Source organism: Musa acuminata, chromosome BXJ2-4, assembly GCF_036884655.1.
Source record: "Musa acuminata AAA Group cultivar baxijiao chromosome BXJ2-4, Cavendish_Baxijiao_AAA, whole genome shotgun sequence".
NCBI classification, from domain to species: Eukaryota; Viridiplantae; Streptophyta; class Magnoliopsida; order Zingiberales; family Musaceae; genus Musa; species Musa acuminata.
Window position 1 is genome coordinate 40,176,123 of NC_088341.1, and position 25,230 is coordinate 40,201,352.

The 25,230-nt window shown below is 38.3% G+C and overlaps 4 protein-coding genes and 1 long non-coding RNA gene across 7 annotated transcripts; 3 read left to right on the plus strand and 2 right to left on the minus strand.

The window, feature by feature from the left end:
* The first annotated feature begins 136 nt into the window (after positions 1 to 136).
* On the plus strand, positions 137 to 3,678 carry LOC135608798 (uncharacterized). Its single transcript, XM_065101840.1, has 2 exons — positions 137 to 2,642; positions 3,444 to 3,678. The coding sequence occupies exons 1-2, from the start codon at positions 388 to 390 to the stop codon at positions 3,676 to 3,678; spliced, it is 2,490 nt and encodes an 829-aa protein (XP_064957912.1). The 5' UTR covers positions 137 to 387.
* A 3,448-nt stretch (positions 3,679 to 7,126) lies between these two features.
* On the plus strand, positions 7,127 to 9,585 carry LOC135610861 (uncharacterized). The gene is made up of 3 exons (XR_010486353.1): positions 7,127 to 7,450; positions 8,292 to 8,419; positions 9,191 to 9,585. It is a non-coding gene; the product is annotated as an uncharacterized LOC135610861 (long non-coding RNA).
* Positions 9,586 to 10,422: 837 nt separating this feature from the next.
* On the plus strand, positions 10,423 to 13,667 carry LOC135584962 (large ribosomal subunit protein uL23-like). 3 transcript variants are annotated; one of them, XM_065105847.1, is made up of 4 exons: positions 10,423 to 10,526; positions 11,363 to 11,415; positions 12,855 to 13,215; positions 13,306 to 13,667. In XM_065105847.1, exons 2-4 carry the CDS (start codon positions 11,397 to 11,399, stop codon positions 13,388 to 13,390), a joined length of 465 nt encoding a protein of 154 aa, XP_064961919.1. In that variant the 5' UTR covers positions 10,423 to 10,526; positions 11,363 to 11,396; the 3' UTR covers positions 13,391 to 13,667. The 3 variants fall into 3 exon arrangements, with proteins under 3 accessions (XP_064961919.1, XP_009398436.2, XP_064961921.1); XM_009400161.3 differs by having other exon boundaries at positions 10,494 to 10,575; XM_065105849.1 differs by lacking the exon at positions 10,423 to 10,526 and adding an exon at positions 11,220 to 11,243.
* Positions 13,668 to 14,607: 940 nt separating this feature from the next.
* LOC103983026 (beta-galactosidase 6-like) lies at positions 14,608 to 19,942 on the minus strand. The gene is made up of 19 exons (XM_018825210.2): positions 19,686 to 19,942; positions 19,498 to 19,593; positions 19,317 to 19,429; positions 19,177 to 19,243; positions 18,982 to 19,074; positions 18,747 to 18,890; positions 18,539 to 18,627; positions 18,309 to 18,414; positions 18,134 to 18,221; positions 17,802 to 17,920; positions 17,083 to 17,247; positions 16,684 to 16,898; positions 16,496 to 16,605; positions 16,305 to 16,414; positions 16,078 to 16,182; positions 15,681 to 15,785; positions 15,340 to 15,551; positions 14,929 to 15,256; positions 14,608 to 14,855 (listed from the first exon to the last, which is right to left on the minus strand). Exons 1-19 carry the CDS (start codon positions 19,875 to 19,877, stop codon positions 14,748 to 14,750), a joined length of 2,565 nt encoding a protein of 854 aa, XP_018680755.2. The 5' UTR covers positions 19,878 to 19,942; the 3' UTR covers positions 14,608 to 14,747.
* A 1,134-nt stretch (positions 19,943 to 21,076) lies between these two features.
* Positions 21,077 to 25,085, minus strand: LOC103983025 (phosphoenolpyruvate carboxykinase (ATP) 1-like). The gene is made up of 13 exons (XM_065102301.1): positions 24,946 to 25,085; positions 24,484 to 24,756; positions 24,106 to 24,284; positions 23,828 to 23,981; positions 23,651 to 23,735; positions 23,446 to 23,546; positions 22,931 to 23,229; positions 22,667 to 22,840; positions 22,528 to 22,593; positions 22,253 to 22,431; positions 22,001 to 22,170; positions 21,737 to 21,905; positions 21,077 to 21,651 (listed from the first exon to the last, which is right to left on the minus strand). Exons 2-13 carry the CDS (start codon positions 24,741 to 24,743, stop codon positions 21,508 to 21,510), a joined length of 1,980 nt encoding a protein of 659 aa, XP_064958373.1. The 5' UTR covers positions 24,744 to 24,756; positions 24,946 to 25,085; the 3' UTR covers positions 21,077 to 21,507.
* Between the last annotated feature and the right edge of the window lie 145 nt (positions 25,086 to 25,230).

Consider the following 25,230-nt stretch of genomic DNA (forward strand, 5'->3'; position numbering starts at 1 on the left):
CATTCATGTGTCTGTGGAGCCTCAAGTACAAATGATTTCTTGCCCGCTGATAGGTGGCCTCGTCAAAAATTATCTAGTTTCTAGGCATGAACGACAGCCTCTAGAGCTGCGAGAATGCTGTGGCGAGAAGATTGCATGTGAAAACGCCCCATTTGTGATCATCCCTGCCAGGTAGATATCCAATGATCCACATATGGAGACTCTGACTTGGAGCAAAGAAATGGATCGTGTTTCCCTCCGCTTCCTTCTCTCGATCACCAATGCCAGTGGCTTTCCATTTATGTTCAGATGAATCCCTCTACTGCAAATTTGTAGGATTTGCTCCCTTTCATATCAAAATTGTGATCGATCATTGGAGGTCTCTCCTTTTAAGAGCCGAGCAGATCGATGGATGCGTTCTTCCATGGCCTCGACTGCCGGCTGCGAGTGTCGGGCATGGTGGCCGACTCCATCATGATGGGGATCGTCAACTCCGCAATGGAGGACGCCTACAAGAAGAGCTGCACCGAGGAGGGCGACCTCGACAGGTTGATCGAGAAGTCGAGGTTCTGCGAGCTGGCCATCATGCAACTGGAATGGTGCTTGAAGTACCTGCAGGAGGAGATGGACAACGCGACCGTGGACAACGCCTGCGACCGCGAGAAGCTGTTCTGCGATCTGTTGGAGACGAGAGACCGCCTCGATAACAGGCTCGACGAGACCAAGCTCGCCATTGCAGAGAAGGACGTGGAGCTGGCCAGGAGAAAGGAAAGCGAGATAAAGCTGAGGCTGGCCTTGGAACTCAAAGGGGAAGAAGTGAGATCGTTGCATCATACGCTCGGGGCTGACAAAAGAGTGAAGAATGATGCATGCGATGGGTTTGCTTGCCGTGACGACGTGAACGAGGATGAGAGCGACGGCCATGTGTTTGATGAATTGGAGTGCTCCATGGGCAAACAGCTGCGGAAAATAAGAGGCAAATTGGAGCACGGGAGGCAGGCTTTGACCAACGTGATGCTCAACATGAGGAGTAGTCCTCGTGTTGGCGCTGCGAACCCCAACGCTGGGTTTGATATGGACAGCGGCGGGCTGAAGGCGTTGCATGAGCTGCACGACATGGCGCAGTTAACGCTGGACTTCAACGACATGGTCATCGACCTCGACATGCTCAAGGAAGAGGTTCGTTCTTCTTTCGAGATGATCGTGAGTTCGATTTCTGTGTTCAAAGCAACGACAGAAGAGCAGCGGTGGGCTTGGAATATGGAGAGGGAGATCGCTACCGTCATCATCAGAAGCTTTGTAAGGGATGTTCGATGTGAATGGGCTGCAAACCCTGATACGAATTTGTTATCGTTTATCGATGAGCTCGAGGCATTAGCCTCTCAGATCACCGTGCCATTAACGTCGTCAATTGATGTCATGGATCCGAAAGCTCAATGCAATCCTCTCTCAACAGTACCGGACATGGACGAGGTGGAAAAGGATGCATCTGTAGCAGGTAACAGTAGCCCTCCAAAGGGAGATAATCTCTATGGAGTTTCGCAAGGAGGAGCAGAAGATCATGTTGGTGGAATAGAAAGAAACGTTGAGCTGATTGATTCTGCTTTTCGAGCTGGGGAATTACACAATATGAATGATCTTTCCGAAAAAAGTCCACCAGGAAATTTTGTTGCTGACTTGACAAACTACCATGATTCCATTAGAACACAAAAAATTGATTCAGATAGGGAGATGATCACTAAAGTCATTTCAAGATTGGAAGGCATCATCAAAAGAGCAAAATCAGAGTCTTTTGCAGACATCCATATTCCAAGGCATACTCCACCAGATTCTGAAACAAAGCATGAAGCAACGAAGATAATTCAGAAGCCAATCGATAGTCATCTGAAAGATCTCGAGCTCCATGAAGAAATTAGAAGATTAAAGGAAGAGAAGGATGAAATGGAAACTAAAGCTGTGATAATGGAGGATGTTTACAGAATAAATTACAAAGGATTGATGGGAAGGCTACTCACTCATTTCTTCGATGTCGAATTAGAAGTTCTTACAAGGGAGGATACATTCAGAATTGTCTTCGGTGAGCTGATCAAAGAATTGATGAGCACGAGAGAAGCTCACACTAGCGAGCAGCTCCTCAGGGAAGAGATTCGTTATATCATTCTTAGTGAAGTAATTAAAGGTATTCTGTGTGCAAATAATGCTACAAAAGACACAGAATTCAGTGGAAAGCCAGAACAAGGAAAGGACTCCCTGCTAACTAATCCCACGACAGAGATGGGATCAGATTATGTTCTCGACTCAGGAATTAGAAAGAACAGTGTTGATGACTCGAATGGGCTTGACGTTGAAGAAAGTGATGCTTTTAGATCTGCTAGCAATCTTGAGACCTCTCCACAAGGAGCAATTACTGGAACAATGCAACAAGGAGAACCAACATTGAGCTATGCCTCAATCACTGATGAGAATAACATTGTGCATGGTTCTGGAGCTTCAACCGGGATCCAAAAACAAAATAAAAGTGAATTCTCATGCATGTCTGCAGGAATTGTTGAAAAACATTGGGATGATTTCCATTTCATGATTATGCCTGTTGAGCAGATCATACAGATGGTTGATGATTTTGGGCTGCTGACATGTGAGAAGATTAGCATAAACATATCGAGGTACTTCATTTTGCTGGATTTAATGAAATCAACATTTCATACTCTCAATCAATTATGAGAATTTGACATCCTAAATCACATTTAGTTAACACGTAAAATAAGGAATTTAAGCCTTTGTATAAATTTTCTATTAAGTTGCTATATAGCTTTAAAAGATAACCTACACAATAAAAATTATTCTTCATATCATCCGATCGATGTGCTATTTTAAAATCTAATCTTGCTCTTTATTCTCTTTATGCTTTTGTGGGATTTGTTGGAAATAACTCAAACATGGGACTCAATTTTGTTTTCTTCTAAGAAAAACCTATCAGATTATGTTTCAAATATAGGCTAAATCTTGACTTAGATGGGTGATCAAGCATAAGGAGATGATCCAGGCTGATCATGATTCCCTCTGTTCCAAGACTAATCTAATTCATTTTAATCAAGAATTTTATATGTCTAATATTGGTGGATAAAAGAAAAGTAAATGGTGTCTTTTACTATAACTTTGTGTTGATATTACAAATACAATCACATGTTACCTTATCATAAAATACTTAACATTTTAGTATAAAATGATTTAAAAAATATGCTTAACTATTTTTATATATTTTTTAGGTTCTCATCTTCTACAATCAAATGCTTAACTATTTCCATTTTTTTATATCACATATTGTTTTTATTCATTTGAGGGAAGATCGATTTATATTTGTTCATTTAGCAACTACTAAATAATCTGTTATCCATGACATTCTTTCTTCTGCAATATGCACAAGAAACTATGACTTCTTAGTTTCCTATCTAATGCATGTGCAGGTTGGATAATCTAATTCATCAGTTAAATCCCATCTCAGAGCAAGTCAACATAATCAAGAGAAACGAATTACTCTATCGTAAGGCTTTCGCAAATAGATGTTACAATCTTCAAACTGCAGAAGCTGAGGTTTGGAAGCTTCAGCATTTTATGTTCATCAATCAGATAATAGTTTGCCATGGAGACCAACGGCTTAACCAAGCATTTTATGTTCATCATAATTCACATCTCATTTGAATGATGCTCTATTATTTTAATCATCTAGCAAGATAATGTGATTGGTTTTATTTTAAACTCATATTTCTGCTTATTGCTTTCGCACTTTTGATGTCAACTCAAACAATCTAAGTAGCTATTTTTTACAAAAAAATTCTTAGCTAGAGTTCAATGTGAATGAATACCATCCTGATCATAGTTCCAAATGCTTGGTTAAGCCATTGTTCTCCATGGCAAACTATTATCTGATTGATAACTATATTTGACGAAAACAAAATATAGAGTTGAAGGAAATAGCATAAGAAAATGGACAAATCTGGTAATCTCAAAGTCAAGTTGGAAAGGTACAGTGCGTGAAAATTTCTTAGTTGAATGAAAATGTCAGATGTTGTTAATGTCAGAATTGATTATTGTTGATTATTTACCTGTCACATGATCAAACCGACTTGGCCAACTTAATGAAGCTTATTGTGCTTTGGAAACTGATCTCCAAGGAGGTGGGTGTTCGTTCAGGATGATTCCTTCAAATCGAGTCCCTCATGATAAGAGCATTAAAGAACTTTCTGCACCTAACACCATCTCAAAATGGAGCAGCAAAAGTTAAAAACAGATCTTTCTTGGAAATGATTAGTGCTATAATAATTCGGAGAAGCCCTTCTTACTGCATGTTATATTAGTAATAGAATTATAAATAAGAAGCATTTGAAATCCTCTTATGAATTATTGATTAAAAAAATTTAGCATTAATTATTTTAGAGTGTGGGGTTTTATTCAATATACTTTAGATGCTGCATTGAAAAGACCTAAGTTAGGAAGTAAAACTGTTAAATCTATTTTCTTGGGTTATTCTATGCATAGTAAAGCATATGGATTTTTTAGTCTTCATTCCAATAGAGTATTTGAATCTGCACATGCTATTTTCTTTGAACACTCAACAATTAAAGATGCAAATAAGTTAGAATTAGAAAAGAATTTATCAAGTAAGTTGGATTCACATTTTGATCATGCTTCTAGTTCTAATATAGATTTATCTATTTCTGTTTATCATAACAATTTGTATGATACTAATATGATTGATAATATTGTGAGAAGACATGATGAACGTAATCTAAAGAGAGACAAAAAATGTAGAATTGAAAAAAAAAATTAGTCGTGATATGAATAGATATCTTATAGAAGAGGATCCTAAATCTTTTTAAGAAGCAATGTTTTTACCTGATGCTAATATATGGAGAAAGGGTCATGGATGATGAAATTAAATCTATATATAATAACATTACATGGACCCTTATAGAATTTCCTCCAAACACTAAACCTAATAGTTGCAAGTGGGTTTTGAGAAAGAAACTCAAAACTGATGGAACAATTGATAAATATAAAGCAAGATTATTTTGAATTTTTTTTCTCTTGTAAATAAATTTACATCTATTAGAATTATGTTTGCCATTGCAACTATGTATAATCTTAAAGTGCATCAAATAGATATAAAAATTATATTTTTAAATAGTGACTTAGAAGAAGAAATTTACATTAACCAATTTGAGAGTTATATTGTTAAAGGTCATGCGCAGAAAGTCTGTAAATTGAATAAATTTGATAATAGTATACAAAATTTTAAAAAAAATAGTTTTAAAAGAATGTTGTGTGTTTACTAAAATCACTGCAGAATATGAAACACTCGTTACTCTTTGTGTTGATGGCTTACTTATTTTTGGTACTAATATAAATTGCGTAGATAAGACTAAAGAGTTTCTTGAGATAAGCTTTTGACATAAATGACTTAGGTCCTGTCAATGTCATATTGGGGGTCAAGGGTCTCAAAAGAGGAATCAAATTTGTTTTAATACAATCTCATTCTATAGAAAGGGTGTTCAAAAAAATTCAATCATTTTGATTCTAAATCTTCTAAAACACCTATGGACCCTTATGTAAAACTAGTTCCAAATGAGGAAACGATAATAAATCAAAGAAAATATGCTAAGATTATTGGAAGCATCATGGATGTTATGAATCACACAACACCAGAGCTTGCATATGCAATCGGTATATTGAGCAGACTCACTAGTAACCCTAGTTAACAACACCGGAAATTATGGATTGCATTATAAATGTACAACTTCTATACTTGAGTGTTACAGTAATGCAAATTTGGTTTCCAATAGATCAAACTCTAGGTCTACTAGTGATTGTTGGTCACTCTAGATCTACTAGTGATCCAAGAAATAAAATTGTGTTGTTCTATCTTCTATGGGATCAAAGTATATTCTAATATCAATTACAAGTAAAGAGATTGTTTGGTTTAAGATATTCCTAAGAAGTATTACTATATTGTGACAATCAAGCTGCAATCCACAATACAGAGAATAAAAGGATAACATATAGCAATAAACATATTACTATCAGATATAACTTTGTTCAAAAAATCGTGAAAAAGGAAAATGTAGTATTACAATACTTACCTATGAAACAAATGCTAATAGACCCTCTGACAAAGCCTTTATCAAGCAATAAAATTATTAAAACCGTGAGAGGTATAGGGCTATTACCGATAAAAGAAATATCTTACTTGAAACCAACTTTATTTCTGTGATACCACTTGATAGTGGAAATCAAGTTATGAGAGTTTAAAAAGCAATTCATTCTGATACATTTGTGAAATAGAAACAATGATACATTTCAAGTGCATTGTTAAGAAATAGTGGGGGTATATTATTTCTATTAAAGTCTTATATCTGGTTAATGCTTTGTTTACCACAACAGAAGGTTAGAAAATGAAGTCCTTTATAGATTTATAGCTTTGTAGAGTGAGTTGTGGACACTCTTGATGAGTCTATCTTTGCTAGTATAGAAGTAAGAGGTCGCTGATTACGAATCATATCAGTAAGATTCTGAGTACTAGCTAGCAAGGCCCATTAAAGCACTGCTAAATTTAGAATTTAAAACTCATAAATAGTGTGAATATGGTTTCTTATGTCCCATTTTCAATCCAAAGCTTAAGGTTAATCCACTTATGAATATACACGATATACATCCCAAAGTTTACATTTTGACATAATTTTATGATTTATATTTTTATTTTATGTAAATTAGTGGGGGATTGTTATATATAAGGAATTTACTATAAATTAAAAAACTCTTCAAGATAACTGAAAGGGTATTTTAGCATCCTTTCAATGTCTATATATACTTCTCTATATTGAAGAGTAAAAATAAGAAAATTTTAGTGCAAACAAAGTATTAAAATTTTCTTTCTCTTTATTTTCTGGTTGAGTTCTAACTCTTCAAGTAATCAAGAAGTACAGTCTTGATTATTTCAAGCAATAGGTATTGTATCATGGACATAGAATTCCGTGAATATATTTACACCATAATTAAAAAATTATCTATACGTTTTCTTGGAAACTGTCTTGTCTGATTCTGTTTTATTCAAATCTTATTCAGTTCTTTGTCTTTAGTATAACACTCTTGGTGGGATTAATCTTTTGATCACTCTCAAAGAACCTTTTGATTTCTAAGGTATAATTATTTGTGCAGCTTTAGTAGTATATTTAGATATCGTGTAACAGTGTACACAAACACACAAAAAGTGTTTGCACGATATTGAAATCCTCTTGTAATTCTGCATACATGCATGTACACAGGATGCCATCCACACTAATCCAAGCTTCGTATTTGTATTTTATTGCATTAGGTGGATTTGCTAGGAGATGAACTGGATCTACTTTTTGGGTTGCTTGAGAAGATCTATATCGCACTGGATCACTATTCACCAGTTTTGCAGCATTATTCTGGGGTAATTAACTTCCTGTTTGAAGTAACATTATCTTTTTTTTTTCTTTTTTGCTTTATTCTCTATTGTCTTAATGTAGTTTTGTTTGACACTTTCGAATTTTTTTTCTCTTTTTACTACATTATGTTTACAAATTCTTCTACCTAAAACAGCAGGCAAATTGCTCTATTGTCATAATGAATCTTGGTTGATAGTGAAGTTCCTATTTCCTTCGTAACATATTTCCATAATGTTGAAATTTTAAGGTAAAAAAAATTCAAATTCTCTTTCACTGCTCAAGGACTTTAGTCCCACATTATAATTGAAAGACTTCCCCTTCAATTCTTTTATTTTTCTCCTTAAAAATATTAATAAAAAAGGTTAAGAAGTAAAGTTGTTTGATTCCACGAGATCGAGGAATACACTTAGAACAATCCTTGCATGCCTCTGGGATCACTTTTTTACTTCAACTTTTATACATTTAATCTGTTTTAATTTCATCAGAGTTTATTTTAATATTACTGGTCGAATACATAGTTCATTCAGCTATATCATTTCTTTTTGGGCATTATTATTATTTGTCCTCTCTGATATATATAACAGATACATTGTTTGGTTGCAAGACTTGTAGCTACTTAATATCCTTTCTTGATTTCAATAAATCATAGTTTTATCTCTAACTCTTGAAAATAACATAGTAAAATATCAGGTTGATGTGTTGCACATATGTTTCTTATTAAGAAATCAATGCATGGTTATTTCATCATATTCCTGATGCTCTGGCATTCAATTTTTTATTATGGGAAATTAAGTTTTAATGGATCTTCCATCTTGATATGATTGTTTTTGGCTGTGCTTCTCTCAGATAACTGAGGTCTTAAGAATGATTAGGAGAGAAATATACGGTGAAGTGGCTAATACATCCAGGCAGTAACAACAGTGCTTTCTTCTTCTGCAATTATTTGCACATATCATGAGCAAACATATGCTCAGGTAAAGTATATTTTTATAAGTCAACATGCTTGCTTCTCTTCTTATAGGTCAATATGCTCCGGTGTTTAAAGCTCTGTTACCATTAGTAAAACTTCATAACAAGTTTTAAGTTTCCATTGCATTTCCAGCTTAATTTGCTATCAGAATTCCTCCTACCGATGATTGTAGCTCCTGCAAGTTAATTCGATAAAAAAAGATGAGCTAGATTTTTTGTTAAATGTTAATTATTATCTTGGAATTCGGTGGCTTTTTTTGTTTGTTTATTCATTGATTTATCAATTGCTAGCTTGATCTTGAAAAATGTATATATATTATGTATATTTGAAGTGATTGAAAATAAGAAAATTAAGTGGTGAAATATGCAACTCTGAATCATAGAATCTATTTTATGGGTACCAAATGATCAAGTACATCAAATTATGATCAAAATAACTGTATTCAATTTGAAATGATTCATCAAATCAACTAGGACAATGTGCTGCATGATTGCATTCCTTGACTATACAGTACTTTTGTTCTATCCTCCCTTTTATTTGCTATGATTTGTGTTAAAAAAATTGCTGAAAATTTTTTGAGTTACATTTCTACCATAAATCAAATCGCCAATGTTCCATAGTGATTTCTTTTTGGAACTATATCAATCATTTGCAAAACCAACGAACAGCTTGAAGTTACATATTCTCAGGTTTTTTTTTTCTGTCAAATACAACAATACAGAAGATTCAAGAGAGTAATGCTGATCCCATTAGATCTTGATGAACTTTGTGGCAGAAATATTATCTCAGAGAATTGGGTATGAGATGTCACTTCTCATCAATCCAGTGATGGATATAAGCATACATGAGCCACTGCAAAGCTCAGCTGCTCCCTATGTTGAAGAGGACAGACACACTGAAACACCAAACCCAAATTAAGAAGCCAATTGATCTCCAATCAACAAAACAAGAAGCAAACAAGCATTGCATATGGAGATCCCTGAAGCTTCCTGGTAGATGATAGATATATCAAAGCCCTAAATTTGATGCCTTCTCAACTACAATACTAGTTTGATATATGTTGAAACCAGCTGCAGTAATCTGTAATGTGGCTTATCTTCCATTGAGGCAAAACTCCTGTTGAAGTTAACCTTCAAAGGTGTGGTGGCACAAATTGATGTAGAAAATAGTATTGAGCTAGTAAATTATAGCAAGTATGCTATTTCACAAACTATATTACTCAAAATTTAATTTCTCTCTCTTTTGACTATTTCACACTCTTTATGTTTTTCATAGCATGACAGCATAAATTATTAGAAGTGGACATGTCCGATAAAATAATAAAATATTTACTAATCGAACTAGCTAACGATCTGATACCATATTAATTTGACATAATTAACCACATGTTCTGCACAACCTTCGTTTAAACATTGGTCCCAATAGTCATCATAGTTAAGCTAATATCATAATAAATTCAAATAAAATTAATTAAAAGCTAAAAATAATAATTAAAGAAACTTAATGTTGCAAGGTAACAGTGTCTATCTTGTCAACCTTTATCCAAAAAATATATAAGATACAATGAAACCCAAAATAATCACTATGGAAATTGCTATCCTTAAGAGAATTATATAAAAAGTAAAGACAATAAATATTATGTTACAATTTTTTTTTTTATTGTCTTTGTAAACCCAGTGAAATGGGCTCTATTATCTATCTCCTCAATTGAACATCATCCATATATTTTTCACAAGAAATGAGGATTCAGTATGTTAAGATCTTTCTAATTAAGCTAGTCAATACCTTCATTATGTAATCATAATTTTTACTTTTAAACAATAATTATTTTTCTTATTAATTTCTGAATTTTTTGGAAGGGAAATTATTTTGAGAACGCATTGAAGTTAAATTTAGAAGGACAGAAACAAAAATTTCTAATTTTAGAGCTATATGTATATATATAAAAATAATTTGATTAAAACACAATTGTCACTCCCATTGGAGTCCGACTTTAAGATTCGTTGTATCCTCCATTGTACGGTCAGGATTCTTTTGGCGTCTCCTTAGATAGTGCATGGACGCTAGGGTTTTGTGTTGGGTCGTCAGCGTGCCGTGTGCGCCCCTGCAAGGTATGCCTGCGTCTGCGCTCGGTTCATCATCCCGAAAGCCCTAGAATTCGTTCGTTCTCTTGTGATTGTTGATTATTCTTTTTCCTTATGTCTGATTTTATTTTTAGTTTATGGCTCCGGTTTTGCCTATTTTGTTTGGTTGGGATTATAGTGCAGAACAGTGGTCGTGATTCATAGCTTTTCTTTTTTTACGGACTAATAATCTTTAGTAATCTTCTAAAAGAGGCGACCTTTGAGTGATGTTGATGTAGATATGGTGCAAATGATGCTGCTTTTGTTTGGAACTTGGAAATTTACTTTGGGATATTTTGTTTGGGGAAGAAAAGGGGTATGAGTTGTTTGTTGCTTGATCTTTGTATGCATTGCTTTGTGACTAGATCTATCACGTGCTGTCTTGGAGACTAGAAATTATTGTCTTATTTTTCTATATCATAATTTTACATGAAAAAATTGCCTAGAAATTTGTGCAGAACAGTTTATATATTTGCTCAGATCGGGGCTTTATTCACTGGTAGATCTGCTTATGAAATGTCCAAGGCAATGCCAAGGAAGTTAGACGTGATTGTAAGACCTACCAGATTGGGTGGCTTTTAATTTTCTTGTGCCTCGTGTCTTGTTAATAGCTTGTTGATCTCTTTATTTCTTTTACTGTAGAATAAAACTGCTAGCCCTTGGAGGCACACGCTATCATCAAATGATGTGCAAGAACCATTTCCAGTTATCATATGATTTGTGTTTGTTGGGTCTCCTTTGTCTGGCAACTTAAGATATTTTAAAGTCTCTGTTTTCCAACTTGTAAAATTATGCTGATTTTAATCTATTTTAATTTGTTGCAGTATATTGAGTAGGGAACCTATTCTGTGATTCTAGATGGCTCCACCTGCAAAAGGTACTTTGTCTAAGTTATTTTTTTATTGTCAATTTAACTTTTGGCCTCTTCATATTCAATTATATAGCAATTTGTCATGAATATATCATGATGTGTAACTGACATAGCAATTTCATGGGTGTATTTGTATGTTGATATTTACTTTTTCAAATCTAACTGTGAATCCATGAAGGTTCCCTATGTGTGGGGCACTAGAAGATCGCCCAATTAAAGAAAAGCATTTCACTTATAAAAAATATATATATAATTAAGGATAAAAATAATAATGAAACATGATGCCTCAATCAATACATGATCTTTATATCATCAAATATGCAACATGATTGCTATCCAAACACCGAATTATGTGTGTAACCCTATATATAGTGCTTGATTAATAAAATGATAATTAGATTAGTTACATCTAAATTACAAAACAAATTAAATTCAAACATCTGCCAATTCAAAAGTTCTTATCATCAAAATCAGGTAAATGACCAAAAGATCTAATCTTTTTGTGTTTTTGTCTCATTCATACAAGGCCTTTAACTTTAACTTTCAAACTGCACCTTTGCATGATGATGCATATTTAAAGTTTCTAACTTATCTTGATTGTTCAAAATATTCCATCTTTAATAGTTTTGTCACAGAATATGCAAGTGGCAACAGGAGGGTCTTTTATATCTTTTAAATAATTGCACTTCCGTTCATGATCATATTTCTTGGTGATGCTTCCACTGACATACCTTTAGTTTTACAAGGGAGGAAACTGGAATGTTTTACAAGGGAGAAGACTGGAGAGAAGGAGATGGGGAAGGAGGGTAGAGAGCAGCAGATGGAGGGAATGGAGAAGAGGAGACTGGGAACAAAGAGAAGCCGGAAGAGAAAGTGAGGGCAACGGTGATGATGATTATTGGTTGTGGAGCGGCGAGACAGAAACTGAGGGGAGAGAAGAGGGCAGAGAGAATGGCAGCAGTGGGTGTTGCCACAATGGAGGAGATGATTAGTAGAGCGAGGAGAGAGAATAGGGGAGAGAAGGCAGGAGGAAGACTGAAGTGAGGGTGACAACAACATGGCTGCAAATGGAGACCAATTTGATGTGAAGCTCTTGTTATTTTATTTTTCGTTTTTTTTTTCCTGAAGCTTAACTAGCTTGATAAAATTTTTGGCATTAGTACATATCAGAAGGTATGTTGTGGAGAATATTGTCAAAATCCAATCTGGTATTTGCTGGTACTTACTAAATTGATACTTTATAATCAAGAAAGAAATTAGAAACTCTACCAACACAGTAGCACCTCCATAAGTTTTTGCATTAGCTGCAGACCAGGAGTTATTTATGAGGTTGTGAAGTAGGATCCTGCTGATTTGCATCTGCATCAGAAGTTGCAGCTATATTCTGGTTACACAACTATTCTTCTCTAGGTTTTTATGTGACTTGTGCTATAAACTGCTAACAGCTACCTCCAAGAAGGCTGATGACAAAGCGCAGGCTTTGAAGGCTGCCAAGGCTGTGAAGTCAGGATCAGCCACCTTGAAGAAGGCAAAGAAGATTAGGACCTCTGTTACTTTTCACCGGCCAAAGACACTTTCAAAGGCGAGAAATCCGAAGTATCCTAGAATTAGTGCTCCACCAAGGAACAAACTGGATCACTATCAAATCCTCATGTATCCCCTGACCACCGAGTCTGCAATGAAGAAGATTGAAGACAATAACACACTAGTCTTCATTGTCGATATTCGAGCTGACAAGAAGAAGATCAAAGGAGCTGTCAAAAAGATGTATGACATTCAGGCAAAGAAAGTGAATACTCTGATCAGGTCAGCAGTTTTTTCTTTTTTTTCCCCCTACCTCACAGATTTAACATATTGTCGAACTATTGATGATATTATGGGACCAATCTGTAACAGGCCTGATGGAACTAAGAAGGCTTATGTGAGATTGACGCCTGACTATGATGCTCTGGATGTTGCAAACAAAATCGGCATCATTTAAGGCTCTCAAAAATTGGCAGCTGCCCACTTGATTTTGGTTAAGAGGCTCTGTTTGGGAGCTTTCGTATCCGGTAGCAACGGACCTCGAAGAAGTTTACTATTATGAGAATCTCCATGAAGTCACTTTTATGATGGATTTGTTGTGTTTATGATGCTGTCCAAGTTTCTGTTCTGCTTGTTTAAGAACCATTTAGTTAAAAGTATGTCGAGTGTAGTTGTAGTTGCAAAAACTAATCTGGCTTTGGTTTTCTTGATCAGTAAAATCCACTCTTTTGTAACATCAAGGAAATATTTTTGAACCTAATGGTGTCTTTGGATTTTAGTTGCTGCCGATGGATAACCCAAACTTCAATTCCTGTTTTATGCGAGCCCTATCATCACCTGTGCAGAGACCCTAAATGAGTAAAGTTAGAGCAAACCTTCAAATGGAGTTGCTTAACAACTTCTAGTATTGTCAAACCTCAATTATTATGTCAATCCAATTGTGTATTTAAAGAATACAATGAAATTGACATACTGCTGATAGCATGTAAATTTACATAAACATGTAATTCGTTAAATTATCATTACCATATTGGATAAGAGACGAAAATCGAATTCAGCATTAAAGTCTAAGCTACTATACATTGAATAAAGTTGATATTTGATACTCTAATTGTAATACTTCGGTTTATAAGAATTTAATGATTGTATTAGTATTAACTTCTTTAAATTCTTTGTTAGTAGTTTGGGTCAAATGAAATTGATAGTTCAATTAACCTATTAGACTCTGTGACACTTAATATCAAAGCTAATTAATTATAGTGAAAGACCCAAGTATCCATCAATCTTATTAGACTTGGGTCGAAAATATCAATCGATAGATTAAGATTATAATACTCTAATTAGCCTTCATCAATCAATAGGTTAAGATTGACTAATAAATATCGTACTATCAACTTAATTATTTTGATGAATGATTTAGATAAAACGAGGTTGATAAATAAATATTAATAAATAAGTTTAATATTATGTTAAACGTTTTGAGGATAGCCTTTGGGGTTTTGTGATATCGAGTCTTAGGTTGTATCATAGGATGTAGGAATCAAGTTTTACCTATGTTCACAATCATCTATTAGCATATTAAATAAGTGTTTAATAATGTGAGAGGCGAAGGAATTATGTTTTGTGTACTGTAAGCTTTTACAAACAGTAGTCTAACGAAGTTGAGAAGCTCTCTTCATTTATTTCTGTACGCTGTAAGAAATACATATTGTCGTTTATGTACGGAACAAAGAACCAACACAGAGAAGTATGTACTTTATTCTTAACTGCATGTGCCCATCTTCATTCCTCCCATGAACGTATGCAGCATTCGATCACGAGCACGATGCTTCCACCGCAAGGCTCTTGACGACGTCCCTGCACGGATCGCCAAACACCTCGGTCGAGACCTTCACGTCGCAGCTCCTGACGCCAATGCATGCCTGCCGGAGTATAAACAAACCAGTTTAGCTTCAGAGAGAGAGAGAGAGAGGTGGATGAGTATGAGGTACGTACCTGCTGCAGAATGGCAAGGGCAGTGGTGCTGCTGCAATTGCCATGGCTGTAACTCCCACAAGTTCCGTGTGGAGTCCCAAAGCTCGCAAACTTCACCGAGGAAATGACACGATCGGAGTGAGGACATTCGAGATGGAGCACTGCGCCCTTTTTCTGTGCAGTGTTCACAGCATCCACAGGTGGAGGGTGCGACTGAGAGACGTGTGCACACAAGCTTCTCGCCTCCCTCAAAGCGAAGGACACCAGAGTCGGATCTCCACCCACTTCCTCGAAAAGAACCAGTCTATTCGTTTTGCCTTGTTGGATCAGCGAGCGAGGAACATGGTACCTGTCAAACAAGCACCAAAACGAGTTGAGATGATAGGAAGAAGAAGGCGGCTCTGCTTTGAGATGGGGAAATGCAAGTCTTACAGTGACTGAGATGGCTGTCCACAGTTCCTGACGCACTTGCTCCCGCTGAACGGTCCTCTGTAGTCGCATGATTGGACACAGCCGCTCGGTGGAGAGGTATACGTCGGCCAGTACCGGCCGATGCTGTGGCCATTCACCCATGCCTCGCCCTTCCCCATTCCGGTGAAGTCTATTGCAACAGGGTCATCGTGCTCAGGGGCATCAAAGTACGTCTGCAAGAGGAATTAGATAGGCATGTATTCATATCAATTTTGTGAATCCACTGTAACATTTTGTGCACTGAAAATATTCTCCAATCTTTACTGAACATGATGAAATTTACAGAGAGACAAAGAACTCACCATGTACCATGTCAGTGGCTGATTTTTCGGCAAGGAAGATAGTGACATCCATGTTGAATTTTGTGTGTTGTCATGCAATGCCAGCTGTTCACCTTTGAGTCCAATCTGCATCAGCACACAGCTTAAGATGATGAAGCCAGATGCCGATCATTGCCTTCTTATCTTTGAGAAGCATCTACTTTGAAAGCTTAAAGTAGATATCAGCCATATATTGAATTTTTCATTTCATAAACATTAGAATGATAAATAATATACAAATTGCACACAAGAAACAATTACTTCAATTTTTACAAGATTTTGAAAGATTATTATTGTATCTTAATCACTCGGTTTACAAGATTTTAGTTTCATAACTATCTGTCTGAAGCAGTATGTAATTGCAAAGGACATGAGAAACCTGATAAGTCCACTGGGATGAAGAAAGATCTCTTGTGGCATTTTGGTTCTTCAGGATCACACCAGTGATTCCAGCACCCTTTAGATCAAAAAATTGACCATAGTTCTGTGGAAGAGAGAGAGAGAGAGAGAGAGAGCATATCAAGCATATATTCACATAAAGCTAAACAAATTGTAGCAATATAACAATCTAAAGAAACATTTCCATATCTTAGAGGGGAACACAACCTTAAGGCCTACGGTCGCACTTAAAAGATCAATTCTGTTCTGTCCTGATGAAAGTGTGATAACGTTCTCCAGTTTAAAACTCGCATCAGCATTGCTGCCTTGATTACTTGCTGTAGAAAACATGGCATGCCAAATTAAGCAGAAAACTGGTTAAGGAGGAAAGCCTGATAGCTACAGGAATAACATATGACCTGATAATTTGCCATTGACAAAAACATGGAGGACATGACCGAGTGAGTCCACATGCAGAGTAGTCTGAGTGCCATTGAAAAGAAATGGTTCGTTTCCTATGACATCAATGCTGTAGGAGAATGAAGAACAGGACAATCAGTACATGATTTACATAACTGTGTATGTGAAGTTGCAATATAACTCTTACCTTATTGAATACCACAAGTAGTCACTGGAATCAGCAGTAGTATTTATCTGCTCAAGCAATCCAACATTTTTGAAAGTAGAGTTGATGGAACCAATAGGTTCTGTGAAGAATTTCCATTCTGATTCAGATATTTCAGAGGAACCAGTGGATTCATCTGCAGCCTGATCATAAGTTTTGGTGTATTTCATCTCCAAAACAGTTGTCTGGGAATTTATCTGCCATTGACATAGAATCATATCAAATCCATGGATCAGTAGCAGTTTTACAACAACAAAATGTGGCAGTTGTACATGGATAAATTGAACTATATTAAGTTCATTATAGGCATTTTTACTTTTTGAATGAGTGGAATTTTGAGATCTTTCCCATTGAGACTCATCGTAAGATAGTTAAGCATACCTTTGCAGTATTGAATGCAACATTTTGGCAGTCAGGAAGGATGCTCACAGACCATGCAGGTAAATGGAATGGTTTGCCATTGAAAGTAACAGTTGCATCAGACTGGTCATCTATGTTGGCAAGAAAAGCCGCACATCTCCCTGATGATGTCCTATAAACATGGGCCTAAGCAAGCAAATATTTTAGCAACGTGACAGAAGAAAAATGAATAAAGCAACAGTAGTGTAGCATACCAAAACAAGGGTGTTACAATTATAAATCAACATTGCTACAACTAGTAGGATTATATTTACTTGCTTACATGAGAAATGCTATCAAAGAGCTCCACTTGCATAAAAAAATCTCATGAATTCAGATGCTCATAAGTTCTTCAACTAAGGAACTGTTTGCCTAATGATATTGATTAGAAGTCCTGTATCTTTGTATTTCCATGAGATTGTCTTTTATGCATGAGCACAACGGCACAAGGCTACAATAATTCAGAACTTCTATCTATGCTCCCTCATTCTCCATATCTTATACAGTGTCAATCTAAAATTGATAATTCAAAACACAAAATCTCTCCATACGCAAGCCCTCTTGCATATAAAAAGAAAAAAGAGAAAATTAAAAAGAAAGCTATCTTACTAGAAGTACTCAACAGGAGAAAAAGGGGTCTAATGTAGTAATAATAAGAACAGTAAATGGTATATGCATGAGGAGCATTCAAGGTTGTGTACCTCTAAATTTTTGCCAAGAGAAGTGTATGTTGGATCGGTTGCCACCAATGCTTCTTCACACTGCTTTATGACTATGTGCAGATCTCTCAGGTGGCCCCATTTTGGCTGCCGAAGAAGTCCTGATGAAGTGCAACAAGAACGATACATAAAAAATTGCAAGAGAAGAGAAAGTTGTTTCCCCTCCAATTTGTATGTAAATCAAATACAGAGAGAAAAGTTTCAGATTGGAGGATGCAACATTTGGTGATTCAAAATGCTTATAATTAGTGCTACCACCAATACATCACTAAAAATATACTATATAATCCAAAAATAACATATTATATTCTTACCATATTCATCAATGGGAGAATCATAATCATAGCTTGTAGCAATAAATGGTCCACCAGAAGTGCGGCCAAAATTGGTTCCACCATGGTACTGGAAATGATAAAGAAAAGACATGTTACTACGTTATTTACTGATGAAAACTTCGACAAGATGAAATAAACAACACTATCTACATACCATGTAATAGTTTTGGAAGGTACCACCACGTTGGAAGAACCTGGCTACAGCAAATGCAAGGTCTTCAACTGGTCTGTAAGGCACTCCACCACCAAAAGAAAGGAACCTGGCAGGAAAGGAGACAGAAATGTTTGGTTAGGAAAAGCTTTTGGTCTTGTAAGCATTGCATCGAACACCAGAAGTACCAGACACAACGAAGCATATGGCTATCGAGAGCTACACTGTCTTACCATCCACTCCAATTCTCTGTCCACATCTTCGGTTTCTTGTCAGAGTTGGGCTTAAAATTGTCACAGTAAAATCCATTGCAAGTGTTGATCTGCAAAAGAGAACATGTCTCGGTAATCAAATCGGTGCGCAACTCCATTAGCAGAGCAGCATTTTTGCTCATCAAACAGAGCATCAAGAAATGGATAGAATTTGAATCATCCAACTCACAATGGGGTCAGGGGCATTATCCTGTTGGCACATCACCCATGGCACGCTCACATTCAAGGAAGTAGCCATGGATGCAGCCCAATCAATATAAGACTTGGCCGTCGGACCATAATATTGCTCAACATTGCCATACTCATTCTCAATCTACCATGGGCAATAGAGTGGATCAGCTGCAGTGATCAATATCGATCTTGTCGCAGAATTTAAATCAACCTATAAAGCAGGAGATAAGCACCTGAGACAGAATGATGGGTCCACCTTGGGATGCAAACAGCATTTCCTGCTTCATCATGTCCACAATCTTTGTCGTGAACTTTTGCATCTCGTTCTGGAAGAAAAGAGATGTCAGAGAAACACTCCAAAAGAACAACTAATGGGAACTCTCAACGATCAGACGGGCAGTAGAAATCAAACTAGAAGACACTTTGACCTTGAAGGGATCATTGTCAATCCTGAACTTGATATTTGGGATGAAGTGCAACCACACAGGAAACCCTCTGCATCATATGAAATCTCAGAACATTGAACAAAGACAGACTAATTATGTGGAGGAATGCACCCTTTACGCACCCGTAGTTCCACTCCGCGCAGACATAAGGCCCGATCCTGAGATGAACATAGAGGCCGGCGGCCGCCACCGTCTTAATGAACTTCACCAAGTCCTTCCGCCCTCCAAAATCGTACTGTTACCAAACAGACGTCTGCGTTAGAGAGAGAGAGATGAGATATGTGAAGTATCAGTGGGAATGACCTGGCCCTGCACGGGTTCATGGAGGTTCCAGAAGACGTAGGTCTCGATGACGTCGAGGCCGCCATCCTTGGACTTCTGGATGAGGTCCGGCCACATCTGCAGCACCGCAAGCTCTTCCGATCAGCTAAAGCATTAATAGCGGAGAAGCTAATACATAGAGAGAGAGAGAGAGAGAGAGAGAGAGAGACCTCGGGGGTGCTGCGGGGGTAGTGGATGGAACCGGAGATGAGGACCCTCCGCTTACCGTCGATCACCACCGCCCGGTGATCGTACGACACAGTGGCCGCGGCACATAGCTCGGAGCAGCAGCTGAGCAGCAAAAGAAGGAGGAGCAGAAGCGACGTAGACACGGGAGAAGGGAGCGTCGGGTGGGCTGCCATGAGCAACTGTGTTGGCGTAAGAAGAATGCGCGCAGGGAGCGGTCGTGTTCGGTGTGATCATGCACGGGCATGCAGCCAAGCGGCTCGCAAGAGGAAGCGACGTCTTCATCTAAACACGATGTAGCTTCCTATTAATAACTCTCCTCTTCCGTTGATTACGCTTCTTTCTCATCTTTATTGCTGTTACTACAGTTATTTCATGCTTATCTCTTATTATCTGTCCTTAACAGATTTTATTTCTTACGGATAAGAGATTTATCCACAGGTTGACTTCTTTTTTATTTTTTTCGAAAAAAAATATTTTTTTATTGTGTTTATTTTTATTATCTTTATATTATAAAAAAAATTAAAGTATTAATTAACGAGGATATTTCATTAAAAAATGACATTGGAATCAAAAGAATCATTTTGATGGAAGACAAATTGCATTTTTTTTTCTTTTATCATGTGATAGAAAAAATAATTCAAAAAATATTTCCTCAGAAGTCCTATAAAAATTTTATTGGAAATAGTAAAAAGATATTTAAATTTATTAAAAAAATATCATTAATGTCTTGATCAACCCAACGTGCCTCGAGATGCCACCTGCATGAAGACCGAAAAAGTGATTAAAAATCCAAAGTACTTAAATTTATGTTCAAATAGCTCAAAAGAATTAAGATATTCTTTTATATCTTAGAGGATGAGAATAAAGTTTGTGATTATCTTCCTTATCATAATGGATAAAAATAAAGCTTATGTTTACTTGCTTTGAATCTTCAATAGATAAATAGGTAGAGGGTGACTAGGATCTCACATGACGATCATAGGTCAATCGACATTATATTCCTTATCATTTGTCTTTTCTCCTCCTGTATTGAAAGTGTGCTTCAGGATTCTTGTGAGAGGGGCTCGAAGTATACCATTTACGTGAAGATAAAAAGTTTTAGTTGTAACAAAGCTAATTCAACAACACGAAACTATGGCAAGTTCAGCTTGAGATCATAAATAAACCGGAATTAACAGTACAAGACAAATGGCTCGATTCAGAAATGGCATTCATGGAGTTGAGATAAATGTCTTCTTGTTAACAGAAATATAAGCAGCGGTATCCAAAACATGGATGAGTTTATCTTCCATATTGGAATGGTAAACAGATGCTTGTCTGATATGCCATATCTTCTCAAAGAACACAAGGAAAAAGAGCACTTATTCGCAAGTAACTTGAACGTCAGGCGACAGCAATTTATTGATGAAAGGTTCAAGCAACAGATTTTTGAAGCTTAGAAACCAATCAATCCTGAAAAGACATCAGACTCAAATGTACCCTTTGGGTTATAAAAATGCTTACAAATGATGGATATGTATATGGAAAAAACATCAGATCTTACCACCAAAACACTACAACTTTGCTCACATCAAAATGCAAGTGCAATGCCATGAAGGATTGCTGTCTGCAGTGCAGAATCCGAAATGGTAGATTGTGTAAAAGAGATGATGATCATGTTCTAATGCATTCTGACCGAACCGAACTATAATTAACTGCACGTAGTTTCCTTGACGAAGCAGACCAATGAAACAAATCTGAAAATATGAACTAGTAATCGAATTTTTGAAGTCCTTGATTCTCTCTTCTCTTCTCACATCAACCTCAGAAGTTTGGACCTGCAGCAAGGATCTCCTCAGCCAGTTTGGCATCTTCACCAATCTTGTAGTTAGCAAACACCTCAAAGTTCTTCCTGAACAGACCAGCCAGCTTTAGCAAAGTCTCCTCATAGGCTGCCTTCTCTGGCCACTGTAAAGCACACAAATCACCCATGTCAGGCAACAACATCTCCGCGATCGACATCGATCATTTGTTCTACAAACAACTGACTTACAGTGTTCTCCGGGTCCAAAATCTCCGACGGCACGCCTTCAATTTCAGTAGGTATCTCCAGTCCAAACACTTCTGTCTTCTTGTAATTTGCATTCAGAAGGCTGCCGGAGTGTATGGCGTCGATAATTTTCCGAGTGTATGCCAGCTTAATGCGGCTGCCGATACCGTATCTGAATAAAAGCGATAAGGTAGCCAGAGTCGATCAGATCAAGTTTTTCCATGAACTATAGCCTGTATCACCGAAATGTGGTGTGTCATCTCTTACCTTCCGCCAGACCAACCAGTGTTCACAAGCCATGCTGTGGCTCCATACTTCTGCATTTTCTCAACCAGCATGGCTGCATACCGAGTCGGATGGAGCATTATAAATGCTGCCCCAAAGCATGCTGAGAATGTGGCTTGAGGTTCCTTAATGCCCTCCTCTGTTCCAGCCACCTGTTTTGTGCCCATGGCAACCACCATGGATACCATTACCAACACTAGACAAGATTCCAAGAGAAGTTTAGAGAGTACGCACCAGAGCAGTGTAGCCACTGATGAAATGGTACATGGTCTGAGGCAGAGTGAGCTTGCTGACGGGTGGGAGAACGCCAAAAGCATCACATGCCAAGAGGATGACGTTCTTCGGGTGCGGACCAACACATGGTAACTTCGCATTAGGTATGTACTCGATTGGATAAGCAGCTCGGGTGTTCTCTGCAACAGCACCAGTAATTCCATCAAACAGTTTCCGGGCATGTAAGGAACCTATCCAAATTCATGCATGCAGAAAGTCCGCTTTAAGAACAGCACCTGTGACGGATTTGTCTGAATAATCTACTTCCCGTGTGTGCTCATCGAATACCACATTTTCCAATACTGCAAATGCAAAACGATTGCAAGGATGATACGCCATCCAAATCAAAATGTAGGGCTAGATTCGGATGTTCACCTGTTCCAAACTTAATGGCATTCCAGATATCAGGTTCCTTCTCCATTGATAGGTCGATGCATTTTGCATAGCAACCACCTTCGATATTTGAAATGCCATTCTCACTCCAACAGTGCTCATCATCACCAATGAGCAGCCTGTTACGATCCGTGGATAGAGTGGTCTTCCCGGTGCCTAAAAAACAATGAACAGACCATGGAAATGAGAATTCAGGGAGTAGCAATGGGCAGGTGGCGGCACCACGTTTGACGAGCCCGATCTTACCCGAGAGTCCAAAGAAGAGGGCAACATCACCGTCTTCGCCCATATTGCAGCCGGAATGCAGGGAGAGGATCTGTCTCTTAGGCATGAGATAGTGCATCAGACTGAACAAACCCTTCTTCATCTCCCCGGCATACTGTGTGCCGAGGATAACCATTTCCTTCCTGGCAAGGTTAATGTCAATGCTGGTCGAGGAGGTCATGTAGTGCGTGTACCGATTACACGGAAACTGTCCGGCATTGTAAATTGTGAAGTCCGGAGTTCCAAAGGTCTCCACTTCCTCGGGCGTCGGTCGGATGCACCTGCCATCCATTCATCTATCCAGTCATGGCACGTAGAATTGGCTACGCTACACAAAAATTTCATGCTTTCAATGGTCTTCCGAAGCTACAGGAGCTGCACCTATTTGTCATCATCCACTCCGACCGATACTAATAGATCAAAAACCATACAAGGATGACTTCGAGCATTGCAGACGACAACTGCAGACTAATATTCTTACTGTCGCTTCTACTTACATGTTGTGCATGAACAAGGAATGGTAGGCTCTTGCGGAGACGATTCGAACTTTGATCTGATGCTCAGGATCCCAGTTGAGAAATTGATCGTTCACAAAAACCTGCATGAGGTAAATGACAAGCTAAATCCCCAAGGCAAATTGCAAATTGGATGAAAGAAATCGGCATAGTAGTGGCGTTAAATTGTCTCGAGAGTGACACTTACCTTGTCCAGAGAGTTCAGGTAATCAACTGCCCTCTCCCTGTTCACCATGAAAGTCTGCTCATCCATCTCAATGTTAGGTGAGCCCCTGCGTACGATGAACGATTCAAGGAGGAGGATTCACCAAACACATAGTACGGCACACAAATCTTACAACACAGGATGTGTTGGGAGACTTACTTTCCCCACCACAACTCCTCAGCGGTTGTCTCATCATTGACGATGCGTTTGTCCCTCGGAGAACGACCTGTTTTGGCACCCGATAAGGTGGCCAAAGCCCCTGTCGAGGTTATGAACGATCCCTTCTCGTATCTTATGGCCTGCTCGTACAGCTCTGCATCATTGTAATGGCCACTGCTAGTGTTATTGTGCATGCCATGAGGAAAGAGAACTGTGGCCTTAATGGTGTAGCGACGGCAACGATGTGTGGTAATTGAAGCTATCACGAGGCGGCGTACCGGCAGGGGAGAGATTGTAGAGGACGTGGGTGAACTTGAGAGAGCTGTCACTGACGCTGATGCTTGGGGTGAAGTAGTGGTGGTGCACGGCGCCGCCCTTGGGCGCTTCCGCCTTCCTCGCCGGGTCACCCTTCACCACCTTTGGCCCCGTCTCCCGCGTCAGCGACGCCAACGACGCGCTGCAATCAACATCACATCAAATCGAGTTAGCACAGCGGCGATCGCAAGGAGCGACACTACCGAGCCAAGCCATGGGCCACCGGAATCCAGCATCGTATCTTTTGTCAGGAACACAAATCTGACGGCGAAGATTCTTTTCATTTTTTGGCTAATTGGACGGCGACGTTGGTAGAAGGAACGGGGAGGAGAGATGGTGACCTGATGGACTGGAGCCGGAGCTTGTGGCGCTCATCCTCGGACACGGTGGCGAAGGCGGCGTTGCCTTGCAGCAGGCCGTCATTCATGGGGGTGCCGGGCAACGACCGCTTCTTCTGCAAGGAGTGGAGCTCGTCGATGGTTTGCGCCTTAACGGGCAGCGCGCTGTCGTCGTGGCAGATGCCATCCTCCGCCTTCGTCTCGATCCTCGCCAGCCCCTTCCCGCCGCCATTAGCGTTCCCGAGTTCGCCTTTCTCCGCCATTTCCCCCTCGTTTCTACCCAAATCCAACTCTCAATATATCAGCAAAACAGTGTATGATCTCATCAGAGACAGCTTTATATACATAAATAAGCAAACGTTATCGTCTCTATATCTTCTGGAACATCGGCGCATGAACTCATCGAGTCACCTCATTCTCACGACCAAACGTTTCACTCGCAAACGAAGAAAAAGAAACGAGTACCTCAAGGCGAGCGAGCAGCAGAATAGAGATGGTGACGATGAAGAAGAAGAAGAATAAGAAGAAGAAGAGGCACTAAGAGGAGAAGGAAACGGAAGGCACGACCATGCAGTTCTCGTACACGAGCCTCACGAGAAGCTGTAAAGAAGAGAGGAACGAGTAAGAAGGCGAGCTACATGGGGAGCCTTATAAAGGCGCGCATTGGGTCATACGTACTTTCATTCACCTTATAAGAATTCGAAGCATATGACGTGCATCAGTACAAATGGAATATTGTTCGTCAAGCCT